Source organism: Mustela nivalis, assembly GCF_964662115.1.
Source record: "Mustela nivalis genome assembly, chromosome: 9".
Classification (NCBI taxonomy): domain Eukaryota; kingdom Metazoa; phylum Chordata; class Mammalia; order Carnivora; family Mustelidae; genus Mustela; species Mustela nivalis.
The window spans coordinates 59273209-59295313 of record NC_139028.1 but is presented as its reverse complement, the minus strand read 5'-3'; the positions used below and the strand labels follow the sequence as shown (position 1 = coordinate 59295313).

General features: G+C 45.6%; 1 protein-coding gene across 1 annotated transcript in view; it reads right to left on the bottom strand.

Annotated features, from left to right (window-relative positions):
• GAB2 (GRB2 associated binding protein 2) overlaps nucleotides 1–22105 on the bottom strand; it is a 190051-nt gene that overhangs the window by 8418 nt on the left and 159528 nt on the right. Inside the window, exons 3-5 of the mRNA XM_082749544.1 lie at nucleotides 17751–17994; nucleotides 1600–2192; nucleotides 263–357 (exon numbers count right to left, since the gene is read on the bottom strand). Coding sequence (XP_082605670.1) covers nucleotides 263–357; nucleotides 1600–2192; nucleotides 17751–17994 — 932 coding nt within the window. The remainder of the gene's footprint in view (nucleotides 1–262; nucleotides 358–1599; nucleotides 2193–17750; nucleotides 17995–22105) is intronic.

Genomic DNA, 22105 nt, shown 5'->3' with positions numbered 1-22105 from the left:
GCTTCTGCATTCTAGACCCGTCCTACTGACCTGGAGGGCGAGCCTTGTGATCTAGGTTCCTAAGTACACTCACTCCTGGCACACCAGATACCTGTACCTTACTTTCTGAAAACCCAACCCAGGCATCTGGGTGGAGACAAGAAAGCAGGCAGGGACCTAAGAGGGAGATGCCACCACTCCTGTGAGCTGTACTTTTTGCTCCCTGGGGTCTGACTTTACCCCACCAGTGTGGCCTGAGGACCCCTGGCTAACCCCTACTCACCAGGAAAGAACCGACTGCATCACTCATGGACTCGGCAGACCGGCCTGCACTCTCGCCACCGCGCTGCGGGTACTCGTAGGACTCACAGGAAGAAGCTAGAGAGAGGAAAGGAGACCCGTGTGCTAATACTTCCCCAGACCCTCCACAGTGCTGCTCCGAGTCTTGCTGATAACACCAGCAGATACCACTCTCAAACCCAAGTGATCAGCTATTCCGTCCCATCATTCCTCAGTTTAAAAACCCGACTTGGCGATCCAGCTGCGGTGTTGACACCTAGAGAGGATCCCTCCTTAACGACTCCTTCCCTCAGCTACACCCCTCTCCTCCACCCCCTACAGCATTCGACGCCTGTCCCGCTTGTCCCCGCCATCGCTTCTATGAGGATTATAGGAATAATGATCTTGGACTAATTTACAGATGTTGGTTTTATTTCTCCAACTGGATGGGAGCTCTCTGAAGGGTAGAGACGTGCTTCTGTGCATCAGTATCATTTCAATTCCAAAGCACAAGGTGATTGATCAGGTAGTCGATGGACTGAAAGAGGACTGAGCCAAGACTCAGAAGCCCAGGTCTGAGTCCCATCTCTGTCCCCGAAGGACGCTGCAATCCTGAATATGTCTCCTGACTACCATAGGCGTCATGTGAGATGGGGACGCTGAGGCTTTCTCCCACCACACACTCAGGGTCACTCCGTGACTTAGACAACAGGATGGACAGAAGCAGGCTTTGCAAGCTATGTGGCATGATACAAAATGAAAGGAACTAATATTACTGTACTTTTTTTGTCAAACAGAGGACACTTATTCAGGATTGGAATATGCTCAGGGGAAATTAGTGACCATGAAATTTATACATTTAGAAGTCCAGACTTTCCCCAAAGAGGTTCATATGTGGCTTAGAAAATATTCAGTAGCTCAGAATTTGTGTTAATAGTCCACACAGGTTTGGCTGTGTCCTCTATATTTATTCGAACTGGTCCTCTATATTTATTTTTTTCCATCTTTGATTTATATTGAATCAAATACTGTGATTTGGTCTTCCAAACCCATAATAAGTTGTGTTGTGGTTAACCCAAACTGGTCCAGCTCCCTGAAGAGAAGAGGAACTGCTTAGGCAGGGTCAGCTACGCTCCTGCATGTCAGGCATCTGCCAATAGCCTCCGGGGCTGGAGGACCAGCCAGGAAGGGGTTTGGGTACAAGGTGCCTGAACCTGTGAGTTTCAGTGCCCTGGGTGGGCCTTACGTCTCCACAGCAGGGATAACCAAGGACTGGAAAATTACTGAGAACTCCCAAGCCACCTCCCTCCCCCCAGGGTCACGGCTGGGGTTTTTACCAACCTCGGTGCAGTCGGCTGTTGTCCATGGCTGGGAGCGTGTTGCGCCTGGGGATGGTGGCTGCGGCAGAGATGGATCTGCTGCTTTCGCTGATTGGGGGTCTCTGCTGAGGGCTGCCCCATCGAGGTGTTTCTGCCTGGCTTGGCTTGGGAGGCCGGGGTGGGGGAGCGATGGCCGAGTCCCCGGGAGTGGCCACTGCCATGGCATTGTGGTTCTTGTCCAGCGTGAACGTCCTAGGGATCTGGTAGGCTGACAGCGGGGTGGCTGGCACGTCCATATTGTCCACGAGGAGGTCCCCGAACTCCCGACACAGGGTGTTGCTGGGCGTCTTGAAGGTGTATACGTCCTCGTTATCGGTCTCAGAGCCCGTGAGGCTGCCCTTGGTGTGGCCGTGGGAGGCGAGGCTCCGGGGGAGGTCGTAGGTACTGTCTCTGAACTCCGTATTGTGCCGGCTTGGCTTGGGGAGGCTATAGAAACCGTGGACTTGACCACTGACCCCGTTGACACAGTGTCCGTTGCCCTGGGCAAGCTTCTGTACGGCTGTGTCGCTCCTCATGAGAAATGAGGCCCTCGTGCCCTGAGAGAAGCTGGCACTCCTAAAGGAGGGAGAAGAAGGGAGGGACGGGGCAGGCTAGAGGAGCCAGGACTGCCCACCCCGGAGGGAAGCTGGCATGTTCAGAGCCCGAGCTGACCGTCTGGTACACAGAACCAGGCCGAGGGACTGGCAGACCCGAGGCGTATCATGGTTTACCAGCTGTGTGCCTTGGCATGAGGCACGTTCCTTTTCTGAGCTCTGGTTAATGCATTTGCAAAAATCGTGACTAAAAACACACGTGGAAGGTTGTTCAGATGTTAGACTCCAGTAGCTCTAATACTCAGGCATGCGATTGATGTTACCTTTATTCACCCCAAGATGGCTGAGGTTAGCAGATGTCCCTCTTACCCCTCACCCCTCCAAATAAACACGGCAGTGATACCACCCGCCTGTTTGCAAGGAAGGTGAAGGCTATGAGACAATGGAAAGAACCTTAAACTGCTGTCACACGCTAGCAAACAGGCCGTTTTACCCCAGTCTGTCTCCCCATAGTAAAACAAGTCTGCTAATGGCTGTGGAAGTTGTCAGTTATAAAGAACTGTTCAAATGCAAGCTATCAATTTATTTTCTAACAGGTATTATGGTCTGTTGAAAGGCATTCGGGGGGAAATGGCTCTTTTCAGAAGACTAAAATTTTATAGGAAAAATGGTTTCCTGTTTGGGAACTACATTATAGATAGAAAAAGTGTTGAGGATTATAGTTTTAAAATGGAGGTTTTGGGGAAATAAGGCAAGGCTGAATGGTAAAAAAGACCCAGGAGAGTGAAAGGATTTGTGTGAGCTCTATTACTGCCACAATCTCTGTGAGCCCCACTCGGCCCCCATCCAAAGGCACGGCCTGGAGGGTCTCAGAGGCTCTCCAGGGTTCATCTGGCTCTGAAGCTCCAGGAGCCACTGGCCTTATGAACATGGTTTTCAGGCCGGATTCTGTGTTGTGTGGAGGTGGGTGCTGCGGGAAAGTGGAAGGTGAGGTTCTGAGCAAGTAGGGCTCCGGGTATGTTCTATACGCTCTCACGTTATGATTCCTCCCAGGATTTCATACAATCACTGTTCTAGGACAGTCCTTTAGAACAGTGATTCTCAGCCTTCTGGAAGCTCTAAGTTTCTTCAAGAATCTGATTCAAGGTTCTTGGCACTTTATACCAGCATGTCTTTCATACATACAAATTTGCACGCTACAGCTGGGGAGGGTGAGGCACTCACCCTGAGGCCGATCCGCTGGAAGCTTTGCCCTCTGCGAGCTCTTTAAGCTCCTGGGGAGCTTGTTATTTATGGATGTGGCCACCAGATGGTGATAGAAAATAGGGCCCAGTACTTTAGAAAGAGGAGAAACAGGTGTCTAGGCCAGGCTCTCTTGTAAACTGGTGTCCTTGACCATTGGGGAGTTCCATGTCACTCCTCTCTAGGCCTCTGTGTTCCTACTCTTTCTCTTTTCCATTTCACACACACAGCCAAGCCCAACGCCACAGACTTGAATCATGGAACATCTAGCCCTTAGATAATGGAGTGCTTGGAACAAAGGATGCGGGAGCCAATGGTAGCTGTAAGACTGAGATCTGTTCATTTAACAAATGTTTACTGATGTCCTATTTCCCATGTGGGCTGGGCACAATGGATACACACATGCCTCTTACCCTGGGGGACATAGAGGTGGGAGGAGGGGACATGCATCCAAATCCCACCAACCAAGTGGGTGAGTACCCATCTCTGGACAGAGTCATACGGACAACCCCCCACCCCCTGGTGGTGGTGCTACAGAATGTCAGGGGAGCCTTCTTCAAAGATCATACCTTTGAGTGAGTCTTGAAATTGGCCAGGCAAAAGGTAAGAGGAGGATGGAGCGCCTGGGTGGCTCAGTGGGTTAAAGCCTCTGCCTTCGGCTCAGGTCATGATCTCAGGGTCCTGGGATCAAGCCCCACATCAGGCTCTCTGCTCAGCAGGGAGCCTGCTTCCCTCTCTCTCTCTCTGCCTGCCTCTCTGCCTACTGTGATCTCTGTCTGTCAAATAAATAAATAAAATCTTTAAAAAAAAAAAAAAAGGTAAGAGGAGGAGAAAGGTGTTCTAGTGAGAGGCACAAGGAACTAGAACAGCGTAGCAAGGGAAAGAAGTGCAGGCTGCTCGGGCTGCAGCAAGTGTGTTTGGAGGCAGGGCTGCGGTGACAGTGCAGGGACCAGGCTGGAGCTGCTGGGAACAGGGGAGCCCCTGGAAGGTTTTAAGGCAGGGTGGGGAGAACATCACAGGTGTCCTGGAGTAACCTTAAACATTGCTCCATGCTTCACATAATTTTATTCGAACCTTAACCTGATTCAGGAATGAACTCATCTTCTTCCTGGCTCTCCCATCTTGGGAATGCACCAGTCACTCAAGCCAGAAACCCAGGAGTTACCCCCCACCATTACAATTTTTCACTCAAGAACCCTATCCGTCCTACTGAATCTACCCCAGTTCATGTCCTCCTGGTTTTCCTTCCGCATAATGAAAGGGCTGGTAGCTAATCTCCTACCATCTGCCAGGACCTCTCAGACCCTCTCCATGTCCTCCAGACATTTACTTTCCTGACTTGCCAGCTTACACACTTCCAACACTGTGCCAGTGCCTTTAGGACTAAGTTCTATTCCAGCTCTAACACCTCTCCAATCTTCTTCTCTCTGTTCCCCTTCACTCTTGGATCTACTCAGTCCAACTTCCCTTGTCCCCTGTGGGCCCCGGGCAGTTAAGCCTCTGGGCATGGATGTGTCGTTCATGCTGTCTCAAAGGCTTCCTACTGCAACCTGGCAAGCTCCTACCCTTATTTATCCCTCAAACTTGGCACAAATGGGAAAATTTAAAAAAAAATGATTTTACTTGAAAGAGAGAGAGAATGAGAGAGAATGAGAATGAGTGGGGGGGAGGGGCAGAGGGAGAAGCAGACTCCCCGCTGAGAAGGGAGCCTGACCTGGGGCTGGATCCCAGGACCCTGAGATGGGGAACTGAGGTGCAGGCAGACAACGGACTGAGCCACCCAGGCTCCCTGGCCCAACTTTCTAAAGCTGTTTCTGACCATCCTCTAACTCCAGGCATAATCACTCACTCGCTCAACTCTGCTGGGAGCAGGTAGCAAGTGTTATCTGTTATGGACCACTAGTGCGGGTCTCCTCCACCAGACCGCCATCTCCTCCAGGAAGGGAACTGTATCTTAGCTCTGTTCTCTCCTCTGCACCCAGACTAGTGCTGTCCCATGGAGAATGATGAATAAAGGCTTGTCGAATGGACTAGGAAGTTAACATATAAATAAATGAATACATGAAGAAGTGTTGGTGCCACCATCCCATTTCCTGAGCTTGGCCAACACCCCGGTCAGTGGGCTGAAGCCCTTCCCCTTCAGAACCCACCAGCTCCTGTTCCGCGGGGCATCCCGCCCTGGAGCTCCAGGGCTACTCACTCAGCCCTGGACGTGTCCCACCCGGTCTCCACTCCAGTCCTGGACCTGGCTTATTTGCCTTCCCCAGAATGCTTCTTTGAGGCAGAATTTCATGCAAAGTGCCACAAAAGGCCTTTTGGCTCTACAGAAGGGTGCCAGACCTCCTCCTCCTCCTCCTCTCCAGTTCAGTTACTTCTTCCCCCTGCCGCTGTGCACACGGGGCATCCTGCTGGACCCCCCGCCAGCCTGGTGCTGCCCCAGCGGCTCCGGGTGGGTCTCACCACTTCCACCCAGCCCTGCACTCCCGGGAGCGCACCCCTGCCCCAGCCTGGGGCCCAGCGTGGGGGTCCTTGCTGCCGATGCGCGGGGAGGGGTGGGCCACCACTTCAAGGACCAGGTGAGAGGAGTTACACAAGGGAAACATGCTTGTGGGAAGCTGCATACCCGGACAGACAGATGGACGGCAACAGAACAGCTCCGTGCCAGCCCCTGGACTCTGCTCAAAGCCATTGCTATGGTGTGCCCCCTCTTTCGGCAGATCCTGAGGGGGGACTGTGAGTTTACTACCGTCATGTAAACTCTCTGTGAGACCTCCATCACCCTGAGGTCCTGAGCTGCTTTCCTGGGACAAACACTGGGAAGCGATGGATTTCTAGAGGCTTCCTTCCTGGGCTGACAGAGGGCTCCTGGAGGGAGCATGGTACTGGCTTGGGCACGTCCCCCACAAGACCATTCTGAGTCCCCCTCACAGTTCTGAGGATCGCTGTGACCCTCGCCTACCACACCAGAAAAACCGCGAATGGTCGAGCTGTGCAGGGAGATGCTGGAACACGTGTGTGCGGGAGCTCGCCGGCGGCAGAGGCAGGGCTGAGAGAGCGCACTCAGATCAGCCCGCAGCTCCCACCTCTGCTCCCATGCCCACTGCTGCTGGGGGGGCGAGTCCATCACCTCTGCTGCCCCTCCAGGCTTCACACCCGCTCCCCTATCTTTTAGCAATGGTCTCCTAGTTTTCCTCACCACTTAATTTTGCAACAGTTCTTTGGCATTTTTCCATAAAATTTCATGTACCACAGGACACCATGATTTCACTGTTTTCCATCCTACTCCTAGGACCCCCATGATCAGGAGCCCAGTCTCACTTTTAATAGGTATGTTCCCATTTAAAGGAAGCGAGTGCACACATGGTCATACGTAAATTCACCACCACTTCGTTCTGTAACTGTCACTGGGGAGTTAAAGAGGTCATGTGGACCCTCCTTCAGCATTTAACTCATGCCACATGATCCTTCCCACGAGGGAAGAAAACTCATAAAATGCTGTCTCACAATCTCTAAGAGGTGAGGAGATCTTGGCACCTCAAACCCTTCCGGCAGCAAGTTCGAGCCGGCCTTCTCACTGCGGTCACAGAGCAAAGTTATAGAGATGAAACAATGGAAACGAAAAGTCGTATATTCTCTGCTTTTGGTCAGTCAAAGCCACCGAGTGAATGAGTCACAGGTCTTAGTTAGAAATGATTAATCAAAGGTAAGTTCTCCACTGCCACTTCTCATTTTACTTTTCACCCTTGGTGAACACTGCCGCAGGGTCTATAATGCACTCGCTCGGTCTGGAATCCCATCATTTCAAACTTGTATATCCCCCACCTCTCCACCCTTCCCAGAGACATGGCTTTCTGAGGTTTGTGCCTCACCACACTGTATCACCTGCTACAGATGGAAGAGCCTCCTGGAAACAGGAAAAGAGAAGGTCTAGAGTCTGTAATGAGGCCTTAAAGGCTGGAGGGCAAAAATAAATCCAGGGAAGACAGACAAAACAAAACAAAACAAAATCCACTTGTCTTGATGGTTTCAATTCAAAACTAACCTCGGGGATAGTTACTACTTTTGTTAAAAAAGATTTTATTAATTTATTTGACAGAGAGAGACAGTGAGAGAGGGCACCCAAGCAGGGGGAGTGGGAGAGGGAGAAGCAGACTTCCCACTGAGCAGGGAGCCCAACACCGGGCTCAAGACCAGGTCACTGGGATCATAACCTGTGCTGAAGGCACATCCAGGTGCCCCATTAAGTTACTACTTTGAGGAGTCACTTATTTTTGCTCAGTGGAAGAGCTAAATTTTGAGAACTGAAATCATTTTAGCGAATCCACATCTGGTACTTGAAGAAAGAATAACGGCTAAAACTGTAGTAAAAGATACATAATTTGTAAGGTACTTAATTTATTGTACAGGATGTTAGGTTCCCCCATAAATGAAAGAAGGAATAGAAAAAGGCTGGTTATGATTAGCCTCAGTAGATATCCTTTCGCTGTAGTAATCCACACAGACATACTTTGTCTCTGCTAGGCAGAGATGAATGAGCTGGTTCTTTCTCCCAAGTCCCACTCAGAAGGAACCCTTTGAGGGGCGCCTGGCTGGCTCAGTCAGTGGAGCATGGAACTCTTGATCTTAGGGTTGTGAGCTCGAGTCGAGTGGAGATTACTTAAAATTAAAAAAAAAAAAAAAAGATGTAATCCTATGAGGTTATTCCAGAGATCAAATGAGGTAACTAATGTGAGTGCACTTTGTAAACTGTAAAGCATTATTTTTTTCGAGAGCACCTAGTATGTAATGTGAATGTCAGAAGCAGGACAGCAGTATATCTGTCAACATTCAGCATTGACGGTCTTTTTTCTTTTACCCACATCTGTGGACATGAAGCAAAACTGCTTGGAGGAAAAAAATAACCTGCTTGGAGGTTTTAACTGACTTTTCCCTGGCAATTCAGCATCTTTTCCTGTGCCATTTCTGTATCATTTTTTAGTGAAGCATCTATTCAAATCTTTTGCCCATTAAAAAAAATGAGTTGTCTTAAGTTGTAATAATGCTTTATATTTCCTAGAAATAAATCCTTTGTCAGATATATTTGTTTTGAGTATTTTTTCATATTTTGTGCCTCGACATTTTGTGGGGTCTTTCGAAGAAGAAAAGTTTTGATTTTGATTCAACCACTTCATCAATTTAGTTTCTTTTAGGATTCCCCTTTTTGTATTCTATGATGAAAATCTTTGCTTATATCAAGAACACAGAGGTATTTTTTTTCTGGAAATTTCATACTATCAGATTTTACATTTAGGTCTTTGATGCATTTAACTTTTGAGTAGTATGGTATCAATGAGGTTTTATTTATTTATTTTTTAAAATTCCTAAATGGAGGGGCGCCTGGGTGGCTCAGTGGGTTAAAGCCTCTGCTTTCGGCTCAGGTCATGATCCCAGGGTCCTGAGATCGAGCCCCACATCGAGCTCTCTGCTCATCAGGGAGCCTGCTTCCTCCTCTCTCTCTGTCTGCCTCTCTGCCTACTTGTGATCTCTGTCTGTCAAATAAATAAATAAATCTTTAAAAAAAAAATTCCTAAATGGACCTCCAGCTGTTCCAGCACCATTTGTTGAAGACCTTCATTTCCCTGTTGGCACCTTTGTCAACACATGTGTGCGCACACTAGCATGTGTGCACACACACACATGGTTCACTCTTCTGTTCTTGGCACTCTATATTTGTACCTTTTCAACAATATAATACAGTCTTGAAGAAGACAAAGATTTGTTTGTTTTGCAAGTCTTGAAATCAGGTAGTATAAATCCTCTAACTTTGTTAAGTTCTTTAAAAAATCATTTTGGTTACTCTAAGTTGTTTGGAATTTCCTATCAACTTTAGAGTTAGCTTATCAATTTCTATGAAAACCTTCACTGGGATTTTTCCTTGGACTGTACTGGGGCCATAGATCAATTTGGGAAGAGGAGCCATTTAATAACACTGGGTCTTCCAATTCACAGCTATAGTGTATCACTCTCCTATTTAGCGCTTTAATTTCCCTCAGCAGTGTTTGATTTCAGTGACAAGGTCTTGCATATCTTTTTTATCCCTAAGTAGTCCATGATTTTTGGTACTATTACATAAGAATTTTTTAAAAAGTTTCATTTTCCAAGTGTTTCCTGCTAGTATGTAAAAATTATTTTGTACCTAATAATTCTTTACCCTGTGACCTTGCTAAATTCACTTCTTCATTCTGGTAGCTGTTTTCTGGATTCTTTAGAATTTTTATATAAACAATGAAGTTCCCTACAGAGACATTGTTACATCTTCCTTTCTCATCTTTGTGCCTTTCACACTTTTTGTCTCCTTATTAGACAGGCTAGAATCTCTAGTACAATGTTGAACAGAAGTGGTAAGAACAGATATTCTGTCCTTATCCCCAGTATTATGAGAATATGCTTAATATTTCTCTGTTAGGTGAGATATTAGCTGTAGTTTATCCTTAGAAGTCTCCTATTAATTTGAAGAAGTTCTCCTCTCCAGTTCGTTAGGAACATTTTTACAAAGAGGCATTGAGTTTTGATGAATGCTTTATCTGCACCTACTAAGGTGATGATTATATTATTTTTCTCCTTATTCTCTCTTTTTTAAAAAGAGATATGGGGGAGAGACTGAGAGAGAGAGAGAGGAGGGGGAGGGGCAGAGAGAGATGGAGAAAGAGAATCTAAAGTCGCTCCATGCGTATCACAGAACCTGACCCCAGGCTTGATCTCACAATCCTGAGATCATGACCTTGTCTGAATTCAAGAGAAGGATGCTTGACTGATTGAGCCATCCAGGCACCCCTCCCCTTACTCTCTTGATGTAATGAATCACACTGGTTGGTTTCTTAATGTAAAATCAACCTTGCATTCCTGGGATGAACACTACTTTATCGTGAACTATTATCCCTAATGATGTATATACACAAGTATATTCCCTAATACATTTAAATTATCCCTAATACATACACATACACAAACACATTAAGTATGTATTTTTAAGTTGGATTTGATTACTTTTTTGGGGGGGGGGTAAAAGAAAGGATTTCTGCATCTATATCCACAGGGAATGTTGCCTTCCAATTTTCTTTCCTCTAATCTTTTTCAGGTTTTGGTAGTAGAGTTATTCTGGTCTCAAAAAAAAAAAAAAAAAAAAAAAAGATTTGTAAAAGGACTTCTCTCATGTTTCCTGAAAGAATATGGGTAATATTTGTGTTGCCCCATCTGATAGAATTCACCAGTAGAACCACCCAGGGCTGGTGTTCTAGGTATTTACCCAAGAGAAATAAAGCAAATGTCTGCACCAAGATTTGTTAGTGGCTGTTTATGTACAAATGCATTTTAATTTTTAATAACTGAAAGTGGAAACAATCCAAGTGCCCATCAAACACAGGAATGGGCAAATAAATTGTGATATAAAGGTAAACTGAATTACTACTCAGCAATAAAAAGGAACAACTAATGATACATGTAAAAACAAGGATGAGTCCCAAAAGCATTATGTTGCCTGAAAAAAATAAGGAAAAATAGTAAACACCATATAATTCCACTCAAGTAAAATTCTAAAACCTCTTCTAATTTAGTGACAGAAATATCCTCAGTGTTCCCTGAGGAATGAGGTAGAGGGAAACATGGATTACCAAGGGGCACAAGGAAACTTTATATGTATTGACATGGACTGTATTTCAATTACCCCTCAAAAATTGGGGGGAAAAAAGGTAAGTAAAAGTGTGGGGTGAGGGAGGTCGGGGGGGATGCTAGAACTGAAAATTCAATTAAAAAATCATCCAAAATGAGCACAGAGAGGAAATAATATTTTTAAAACTGAGTACTATCAGTGTCGTATGAGTCAGTCTCAAGTGGTCTCACGTGAAGAACAGAAGGAAAGCGGAGACGGAATGAGGCAGGAAAAAAATTGAAGAAGAAATATTGGTAGAAATTCTGCTCTACTGGATCAAAAAGAACAATAAATAGAATCAGAAAGTGAAAAATACACCTAGGAATATCATAGTCAAACTGCTGAAAAACAAAAAAAGTCAGCAAATAGAAGTCCAAACAGTCAAAATAATTTTGCAAACAAAGAACAAAGTGAAAGGTCGCAGACTTCCTGGTTTCAAAACTTATCATCACAAAGCTACAGTAATTAAATGTGTGGTATTGACACAAAGATAGACATAGAAGCCAATGGAATAGAATATAGAGCCCAGAAATAACCTTGAACTAATTGATTTTCAGCACAGATGCTCAGCCCATTCGATGGGGAAACGACAATCTTTTCAACAAACGGTACTGGGAAAATTGATATCCATGTGCACAAAAATGAAGTTAGATCCTTATATCATATATAAAAAATTAACAAAAAACAGATCAAAGAGTTAAAACTATAAACTCTGAGAAGAAAACACAGGAGGAAATCTTCCTGACAGTGGGTTTGGGAAATAATAAATAAATAAATAAATAAATAAATAAATAAATAAATTTATATGACACCAAAAGCACACACAACAAAAGTAAAAAGAGATACATTGGGTTGCATCAAAATATAAAACTGTGCATCAGCAGAGTGAAAGGCAAACTATAGAATGGGGGAAATATCTCTAAATAAAATATCTGGCAAGGTCTTAATATCCAAATTATATAAAGAACTACTACCCAACAATAACCGAACAACCAGATTAAAAAAAAGGTAGGGGAGGGGGCAGAGGCCTACACAGACATTTCTCCAAAGATATACAAATAGCTAACAAACACATGAAAAGATGTTGAACATCACTAATCATTACGGAAATGTAAATAACCCACAGTGTGGGGTACCCAGGTGGCTCAGTCAGTTAAGCGTCCAACTCCTGATTTCAGCTCAAGTCATGATCTCAGGGTTGTGAGAAGGAGCCCCGTGTCTGACTGTACTGGGTGTGGAGCCTGCTTGGGATTCTCTCTCCCCCTCTGCTCATCCCCCACTTCTAAAAAAAAAAAAACCAACCAACCAAACCCCAAACAAACAAACAAAAATCCGAAAAACTCCTCCCAAACCACAGTGAGATACCACCTCATAGCCGTTAGGATAGCACTACCAAAAAATACCAAATTCTGGCCAGGATGTCGAGAAACTCACCCTTGTGCATGGTTGTAAAATGGCACAGCCACCATGAGAAACAATACGGCAGTTTCTCAAAAGATTGAAAACAGAATGACCAGAGTACCTGGCAATTCTACTTCTGGGTATATACCCCAAATAATTGAAAGCTGACTCCTTGAAGAGTATGTGCACACCCAGGTTCGCAGTAGCATTATTCACAACAACCAACAGGTGGAAACCACCAAGGTTATCTACTGATGGATGAAACAAACAAAATGTGGCATAAGCAGGCCATGAAGCAGGGTTCAGCTGTAAAAAGGAAGGATGTTCTGACACGTGCTCTAACATGGATGAACCTTACAGATAGTAACCTAAGTGAAAAAGCCACTCGCACAAAGACAAGGACTGTCTGGCTCCACTTATATGAGTTACCTAAAGAAGTCAAATTCATGCAGATGGTAGAAAGGAAGGTGTTGGGAAGTAGGGGAATGGGGAAACAGGGAGTTTTTAATGGGTGGGAGTTTCAGTTTGGCAAGATGAAAAGAGTTCATAACAACGTGAAAGTACTTAACACTATCTGACCTGTACACTTAAAGATAGCTCAGAGGATAAATTTTATGTTATTTCACAACAATTTTTTTTAAGAGGAAAAAAAATATTTAGAAGAAGAAAGGTATATTACATATAGGATTCGAACAATAAAAATAATAGCTCACCTCTCAACAGAAACAATAAAGGGCAGAGGATTATAGAATGACATCCTATAAAATGCCAAAAGAAAATAAAACCATCATTCCAGAATTTTATATCCAGCAAGATATCTTCCCAAAATGAAGGGTAGGTACACCTGGGTGGCATGGGTGGTTAAGCAACTGACTCTTGGTCTCCGCTCAGGTCGTGCTCTCAGGGTCATGAGATCGAGTTCTGGGTTGGGCTCTGTGCTCAGTGGGGAATCTGCTTGAGACTCTCTCTCTGTCCCTCTCCCTCTGCCCGTGTCCCCCAGTGCATGCTCACTCTCTCTCAAATAAATAAATCTTTTAAAAAATGAAGGTGAAATATAGATATTTTCAGATAAATGAAAACTGGGAAAAAATGTCACAAGGGGACTCATATGGTAAAAAAATGATAAAGGGAGCTCGTCACACTGAAGAGGAAACGAGGTGAAAACCCCACTAGGCAATATTTAATATTTGCCTTCAACAGTCACATATTATAATGAACTGAGGCAGGAAAATTATGCAGATCTTTACTATTTACTATTTCTGCTGCTCTTCCCTCATTCCTGAAGGTTTGAGTTTCCTTCTGGTACTATTTTCCTTCAACGTAAAGAACTTCCATATCACTTCTTTAAATCAGATCTCTCGGAAATTTTCTTGATTTCCTCTCATTTGGAAAGCTCTTGATTTTGTTTTCATTCCTAAAGGATAATTCTTCAGGATATAAACTTAAGGGTTTTTCTTTTCTTTCCATTCATTTTTATGAAATATTGTTATAATACAGGCTTTTACATTTACATTTAAATTTAAAAATTCAAGATTGGAAGATGTTGCTTCCAACATCTAGGTTATGTTGGGTTTGGCATCTATGCTTTCGCTTGAGAACTGGTTACATTTTGAGGATTTTTGGATTATATAGCTTTAATATTGTGCTATTACATTGTGTAGATGCTGGGTTCTGTTATAATCCTCTGGAGAACGTCAAGGTTTCCGTTCTGCCAGCAATCATGGTGGTTAGATTCAGGCTGCAAGTCCCGTCTCTCCTCCAGTGTGTGGTGGGTCCACACCTCAGCTCAGCTCACAGGGCCCTTGTTATGCTGGTCAGGTATGTCCCACACGTGTGCAGTTCACAGTGAACCTGAGACTCGTGTGGTTTGAGACCCAGAAGCAGGAAATCCCTCCTCCAGCTCTCTTCACTCTGGGTACTCCACTCCCTTCCAGCTCCCAAAGGCCTCCTTTACTGGTTCCTCGACCATAAAAGATGGAGTTTCTATCACATTTTCAGCTGTCTGCCCCGATGTGCTGCTAAGTGAGTGGGCCCCACCTCGGGGCAATTCCACAAGATACAGAGGATTCACCTCTATATGTTGCCGTCTCTGCATCTTGCTTCCCTTTATAAGTTGCCTCCTTTTATTTTTATAGAATCAAAACAATTACAGGGCAATTGTATTTTGTCCATAGTATCTACCTGTGATCAGTGGGAAGGGCAGCCTGGAGTGGGCTTCTGCCACCACGCATGGGCTGGCACTCCCCAGTGACTTTTTAGAGTCTTTCTCTCCTAATTTTCACCATCTCTTCACTATATATACAACCCCACCCTTAATACCACAGATTACAGCAATCAACACACTTGACGTCTTTCCATGCAGTTAGCACCATTTTTTGGGGGGGGGGGTGGAGAGAGAGAGTGAGGGAATGCAACATAAGCAGGGGAGGGGCAAAGGGAGAGGGAGAGAGAACCCACACCCAGCATGGAGACCGAAGCAGGGCTCGATCTTATGAAGCTGAGACCACAATCTGAGCTGAAATCAAGAGTGGGATGCTCAACCGACTGAGCCTCCTGGGCACCCCCTCTCCTAGCTCCTTTTAAGAGTTAAATCTCTTTCAGTTTCTGCCTGCTATGATTGCTCTTCAGTGCCTTCACACAGTTGTTTTTTTATATTGTGTCCAGAGTTTATAATTGTTAGAGTATGTTTAGTATCATGCAAACCACTCTAGTACTTCCAGAAATTATTATATGGTGTTTCTGGACCAAAGAAGGCTTCCTTCCCACCCTCCATTACTCAGAAATTCTGTTAATATTGTTTGAACTTATTTTTCCCCCAAATCTCCAAGATCCTGCTCATCCCTCTACTGCACCCACACCCACACAAGGGAAAGCAAAGACACACAGAAAAGCACAGCTTGGTCAGGACCCCACACTAAAGCTGCTTCCCCAACTGCAGATCAGTTCTGTCTCCCCTGCTCCATTCTCTCTCTATAACACAGATCTGTTCACATGCAGTTTATGTACCTATTACATGCCCTTGGTCCTGTCTTCAAAGTGCAGTAATATATTAGTATAAATATCCATACTACGAAGCAGAGAGTTCCAAACACTGTCTGAGAGAGAGAGAATAAAAAGCAGCTGTGGGAATTCAGAGACATGGATTTCAGGCAAGTTAACAGAGGTTTTACAAATGAGGAGGGGGTGCAGACAGTGGGCCCCAACTGCTAATTCAAGCAGAGACATTGTCATAGCTCTTCTCTGCTGCTCTTGCAGTGTCATGGGGGTGGAGGTGGTGGTAGCTGTTATGATTACATAAAGCCTTCTACTTGATGTGTGATCCACAGATGAGCTCTGGAATTTAGCAGGAAGGCAGGATCTCAGGACCCACTGCAGGCCTACTGAATCAGAATCCGCGCGTTAACCAGATCCCCAGAGATTTCCTATGCATTTTGAGGGCGAGAAGCATTCATAGAAAGTACGCTTTCCAGAGAATGATGAGTTTAAGAACTCACCTTCTCTACTCTGAGCTGGGACACGAGAAGTAGAGGGGGCGGTGCCCAAGAAGCACAAATGCCCCTACGCCCCTACATACTGAGGATAGGCTCCTGCCACTGTGCTCATCAGGAAGCCTTAGAAGGAGTTATTTCCATTCTGCAGATCAGGAAACAGAAACTCAAAGAGGTTCAGTAAGTGGCCCAAGATCACAAAGAAAGTGGCAGGACCTGAATTTGGAGCCGTATCTGATGGACTCCAGAGCCTGTAAACAATTTTAGTCTCCAAGTGTGGGCAGGCACATGGGCTGGGAGCGTCAGCATGTTTACGGCGCTGCCACGAACCCCTTCGGTGATCTGGGCTCTACATGTCTACATTGATGGAGTCTGAACTAGTGAAAGTTCACGAACAAATGAATCCCATTGTATCAGGAAAATGGATATTTGCGGCAACCTTAAGATAGAGTGCTGGGAGGGACACCTGGGTGGCTCAGTTGGTTGGGCAGCTGCCTTCGGCTCAGGTCATGATCCGGGGGTCCTGGGATCGAGTCCCATGTCGGGCTCCTTGCTCAGCAGGGAGCCTGCCTCTCCCTCTGCCTCTGCCTGCCTCTCTGTCTGCCTGTGCTCACTCTCTCTGACAAATAAATAAATAAAATCTTTAAAAAAAAAAAAAAGATAGAGTGCTGGGAGCATGTGTTGTGTGATGGTCCCAGAAGGAGGGTAACATGGCCTGGAGACGAGCAGCCCTTGGTTCCAGTCCTGCCTCTGTCGTGCGTTAGCAGGAGCCTCATTTTCTTCATCTATGAAATGGGTAGAAATGATCTCTACTGGCTCTCAGTGCATTTGGGTTCGAGTAAGGTTCTGCTTGAGAATGTTCTATAGTGTGATACACTAATACAGTCGGTTCTCTAATTGCCTTAGTTTTCAAAACACAAGTTAGATATTTCTAAATTAATTGAGAAACACATTTGTCATCTTCTGGCCATGCTTGGAACTGGGAACTGGCTCTGGCAAAGCCCGCCATCTCCGTGCTTTCATTCACCCTAACAAGGGGAATAAAAGGTAGTAAAAATACGTACAGGCTCCACATCTGGGAGAGCTAGTGGTGTTAGAACTACAGAGATTGTTATTCTAGAGCGGAGAGTCTTCGCTCTAGAACTTTCCGTGGTGATGAAATGTTTCCTTATCTGTGCTGTCTGCTAGGGTAGCCACTAGCCACATGTGGCAGCTGAGTGCTTGAAATGTGGCCAGTGCAACTGAGGAACTTCATTTTAAGTTTTATCTCATTTGAACCCATTCAGATTTAAATAGCCACGTATGTATAGTTTACTACCACACAGACCAGTGCAGCTTTAGAGCAAAAGTGAGAGATGGATATTTCAATACGGTGAGACTTTAGAGCTATCCTCTTATTGCCAACAAGCAAATGGAATGGTTTGTTTGTTTGTTTTTTTCCAATTCTGAAACTCTAGCCCCTAGTGTGTTTCTTCCCTCAGATTAAACAGAACATTTTTGTAGTGTGATTTTTGATAATGGGAGATTCCTCTAGGATCTAATTATCACTGTAGAGCAACATAACGGATGCCAGGACAATGTGAGGGTTCCCTCAGCAAAAGAGTGATGCTTTGCTAATAAATATGTCTGTTTGCCTGAGAAGAGAAAATATTTTACTCCCTTGTCTTGAAAATTCAAAGCAGTAGGACTGCAAGCCCTGGGTCCTGTGCTTGGGCGTCCGATCCCACCGCCCCCAGGCCCCGTGCTCACGGCGGTCTCCTACCTGGCGTTCTCAGCCCTCCGGCTGATGCACTGGTGCAAGTAGAGATACTCCTGAGGCGCGCTGGTGGACAAGGCGGGCTGCATGTGGTTGGACACCGGGGTTTCAAAGGTGAACAGGGTGGGCTGGCTGGAGTGCGACGGGGCTGAGGACTTCCGTTCCCGGAGAAGGTGCTGACTGGAGCTGCTGAGCTCAGCTGGAGAGGAGCGGGGGCCATGACTGGCGGAGGAGAGGTTTCTCAGGGAGTCTGAGGAACAAAAGAAGAAGCTCTTTGACTGAAAAGGGAAAGAAAGGTGTCCTCATCCCAAAGTGGGCTTCGGAGGAGGCAAAGATATTAAGAGCAGAGGCAATGATCCAGCAGCAGCCTTCTCTCCCCCTCACACACCTGCTCCTTCTCTGCCTCCAGGAGAGGAGGGCTGTGGCCTCCTGGTGGAAAAGGAGATGCCCTGTCCCTCAGGGCTGCTCCTGGAGTCGCCTGGAGGCTGCTCCCTGTCACAACCTTGAGGGTGTTCAGCTCCCAGGAGGTGTGGCTGCCCAGGGTGCACAGAGTGAGTGTGACTCTGGCCCTCACACCTTTGGGGCAGTAAGTGCCACTTCTTTCCTCCTCTCTGGAGGCTCCTGCCGTCATCACCTCCATCAAAGTGAAGACCGGCTTTGTTAGATGAGCTTGGCTTCCTGAAGACTCATTAAGTCAGAGCCTGGACTGTGCCATACTACATTAGTGATAAAAGCACAAATGTAGTTGGAGCAGACAGTCCCATAAGACTGGTCCCAGGTCCTCCTGACTGTCCTTCCAAGCCCTCTTGAGGACAACAATGGTCCCCATTCCCCAACTCTTGTGCCTGCTGCTCTGAGTTGATTGGTCTTTTCCCCCTTAACTCTCATTTTAAACTCCCCCTGTGCTGTGCTAGAAAAGAAGCAGGGTATTAAAGTCAGATCATAGCTGAGAGTGCTACCCACCCCTCAAGCCAAGGGCATTACTCATTTGGCTGCTTCTCCAAGGCTCGTCCTAGTTCCTGAGCCTAACACACAAGGCCTTTGACAGTCTCACCTACTTCCTGCTTTTCTCCTCCCGGACCCGAGGCATTCGGCACACCAGCCTCTTTTATGATTCTTATGGGCTTCTGCTGTTCCTTCCGCCTGGATTTCACTTCTCCTCTACTGGCACTCGTACGCAGACTTTAAGACCCTACACGGATATCATATTCTCTCTGAAACCTTCCTGGATGCAGTCCTTTTTTGGCTGCCAATAGCACTTGGCCCGTGCTTCATTATATCCACTGTCCTTCTGCCTCCTTGCCTAGCCCATGAGTCTCTAAGACAGCAACTGATGTAGTTATGCCTACAGTCCCAGGATTTACCCAATAAAGGCCAGGCACACAGAAAGTTCTTCGTCTGCGTTTGTGGAAGAAGCGAATATATTCATTTGTCATACAATAATTCCACTGTGAAACTTCTTGTTCAAGAGAAATAAAGGTTTAAAGATGTAATTTCTGGCGATGTGACAGCTGGTGGGGTGTGATGGCTCAGTGCTGGTGGTGGTGGCTTGCTAGGGCTATTCCAGTCTTTTCTGAGGGGGCATACTCTGTTTCTACTCCCCGTTATCTGACCTATTTTAGAAGCCTCCTCGTGGCCCCAGGCAGGATCACCAGCTCATTAGTGCGCTATCGGATTAATTACTTTCCAGGCTTCACTGATGCTAGGCAGAACCACTTCTGCCAGCGTCCAGCAGAGAAAGCCATGGGCCTCTGGGAAACACTGTTCCATCAACAGCTATATTGACCTCTGCAATGAATTCCCTTTACAGGTCTTGTAGTGAACTGGATGTTTGTTAACAGAATCAATGGCTTCATTACTCCATTAGATTTGCAAGACGAACTCTCTAATGGCAGAGGGGGGAGGTTTATGCTCAGTGATGGGGTAGCCATGGCGTCAGGGGCGAACACAGCTGCTGCTTGAGAAGACACAGGGAAGGCACAAAGAGAAAGCCTGAGGGGGTATTTCTACCTTTCCTGTGGTCTTTTTGGACCCCTCCACCCCTTCAGTGGGGGCCTTTTTCAGGGTTCCACCCCAGACCCTCCTATAGCTTGGCTCTCTCAGGAAACTCCCCTGGGGTCGTCTTCTCCAGCCAGGTGATGACAACTCTCAAAAATCAGGCTTTAGCTCAGTTCTCTATCCAGAGCTCTCGTCCTATCACCCCCTGCCTGCTGGGCACCTCCATTCAGGTGTCCCACCTGCAGGTCAAGCTCCATGGTCCTCCTCCTGTGTTCTCCCTTCCCGTGAAGTACATCAACATCACCATCCAGTTGGTTCGGAGCCAGAAACCTAGGCATTATGTAGGAGTCTGCTTCTCAACAACCACACCATGTTGTTATGTCACTACCTGGCTTCAGATTCTTCAGTGGATCCCTGTTACCCTCAGGATGACTACGGAGCTCTCTCTTCTTAAAACCACTGTCCTGTTTATTTCCTCAACTTTGTTTCTGACCAGTCCTTCTTGTGTTTCAAACAGAGTTTTAGGAAGACAGTAACTGTTCTCTCTTGTCACTCCATACATTCGGCTGTAAACTCAGTGAGGGCAGGTTCTATCTCTTCTTACACAGTTTCATCCCTGGCATCAAGCCCAGCGTGTGACCCAACTCCATTAAATACATGCTGATTAATTAAAAAAAAGTGAAGTACATAGCATGAGGTCATGCTCGTTCCATACCACTCACTGATTCCTCATTGCTTTCAGCATTACGTCCTGGTTCCCAAGTCCAACAAGAAAGGCCATTCTGTCACAATCTACTTATCTCGCCTGTCACCCCACACATCCCACGTGCCCCCTGCACATGCTTTGGGTTGTGGGTCTGTATAAAAGAGGAGTGACCTATTCTCACAGCCGGGGCCCTGTGGCCTAGACTATTTACTTGCAGAGAAATCATTTCTCCTCTCTGAGACTTGGTTTCTTTATTTACAAGTTAACAGAGGATGGTCACAAGGATGAAATGCATAAAGAGTCAAGACAATCTGGCATGATATAAGTCCTCAAAATGTGTACTGGGCATTTCTGTAATCCTGGTGCCTAAAATAGTCTCAGCTCACTGTGGGTAATGAATATATAGTTGCTGAATGAATAAAAGAATTTTCACTAGCACCAAACCAAATATGCTTGTTTCTGCTAATAAGATGATGTAGGGGTTATACTGAGTTGGGCTCACTCGGAATTCCATTCTATCAAGATAAACCATGTCTATGAAATCAGTCAGCTCCATAATGATCTGCAGTTTCAGAAAAATTCTTTCAAAGCTGTTTTGGTGCTAAACCTTGCCAAAATATCACTTCTCCTTGCTACTTTAAAAGATTTCTACCTGAATGTAGGTGACTATTCCTTAGGGTTTATACTGGATTGAATAGGGTCCCCCAAAACCCATGTCTACATGGAACCTCAGAATGTGACCTTGTTCGAAAACAGAGTCTTTCCAGATCTAATTAGTTAACATGAGGTCATAAGGATTAGGGCAGGTGCTAATTCACTGATGGATATACTTATAAGAAGAGCAAACAGAGACAGAGACATATGGGGAGAGAAGACCGTGTGATGACTGAGGCAGAGCCCAGTTAAACAACATGATGTAGCTACGTAACGGCATATTAGTCAGCCATCTAATGAATGAAGTGCTGCTACATGCTACACCATGAGTGAATCTTCTATGCTAAGTGGAAGAAGCGACTGGTAAAATGTTACAGACTGTAATGATTTTATTTATGTGAGATGTCTAGAATCAGCACATCCATAAAAAGGGCAAGTAGACTAGTGGTTGTCCGGGGATGGGGGTGGGATGGAGGAGTGGAAATGGGGAGTGACTGCTAATGAGTTTGGGGTTTCTATCTGACGTAATGAAACATTCCAACATTAGATGGTGGTGATGGGTACACAACCCTGTGAATATACTAAAAAAACAATGACTTGTACACTTTAAATGGGTGATACATGATAAGTGAATTTAAAAACATACACACACATGCATAAACACTTCTGCAAAGTATGAAGTCTGTGCCAGAGATGAATGGTCTAATTAAATACATCTGACCTTTAGTTTATTTCCTCTCTAAAGAGAATGCTGAACACTCAGCAAATACCAAGTCCTTCCTAAAGTAGATTGAGTAAGAGACATTGTCCCTTTTCTACCTTTAGTTCTCTGCACCTCCTCCAACCCCACCATTCAGGGCATGGCTCCACAGTCATAGCAAGGCAGTGGGAATTTTAGCAAAACAAAATAGCAAGAACTCGTTGGGGTCAAAAGACCCAAGGTGTAAAAGGCGAATGAGATACTGGTGTGAAAACAAATGTGCACGTTCACACAAAACGTGTA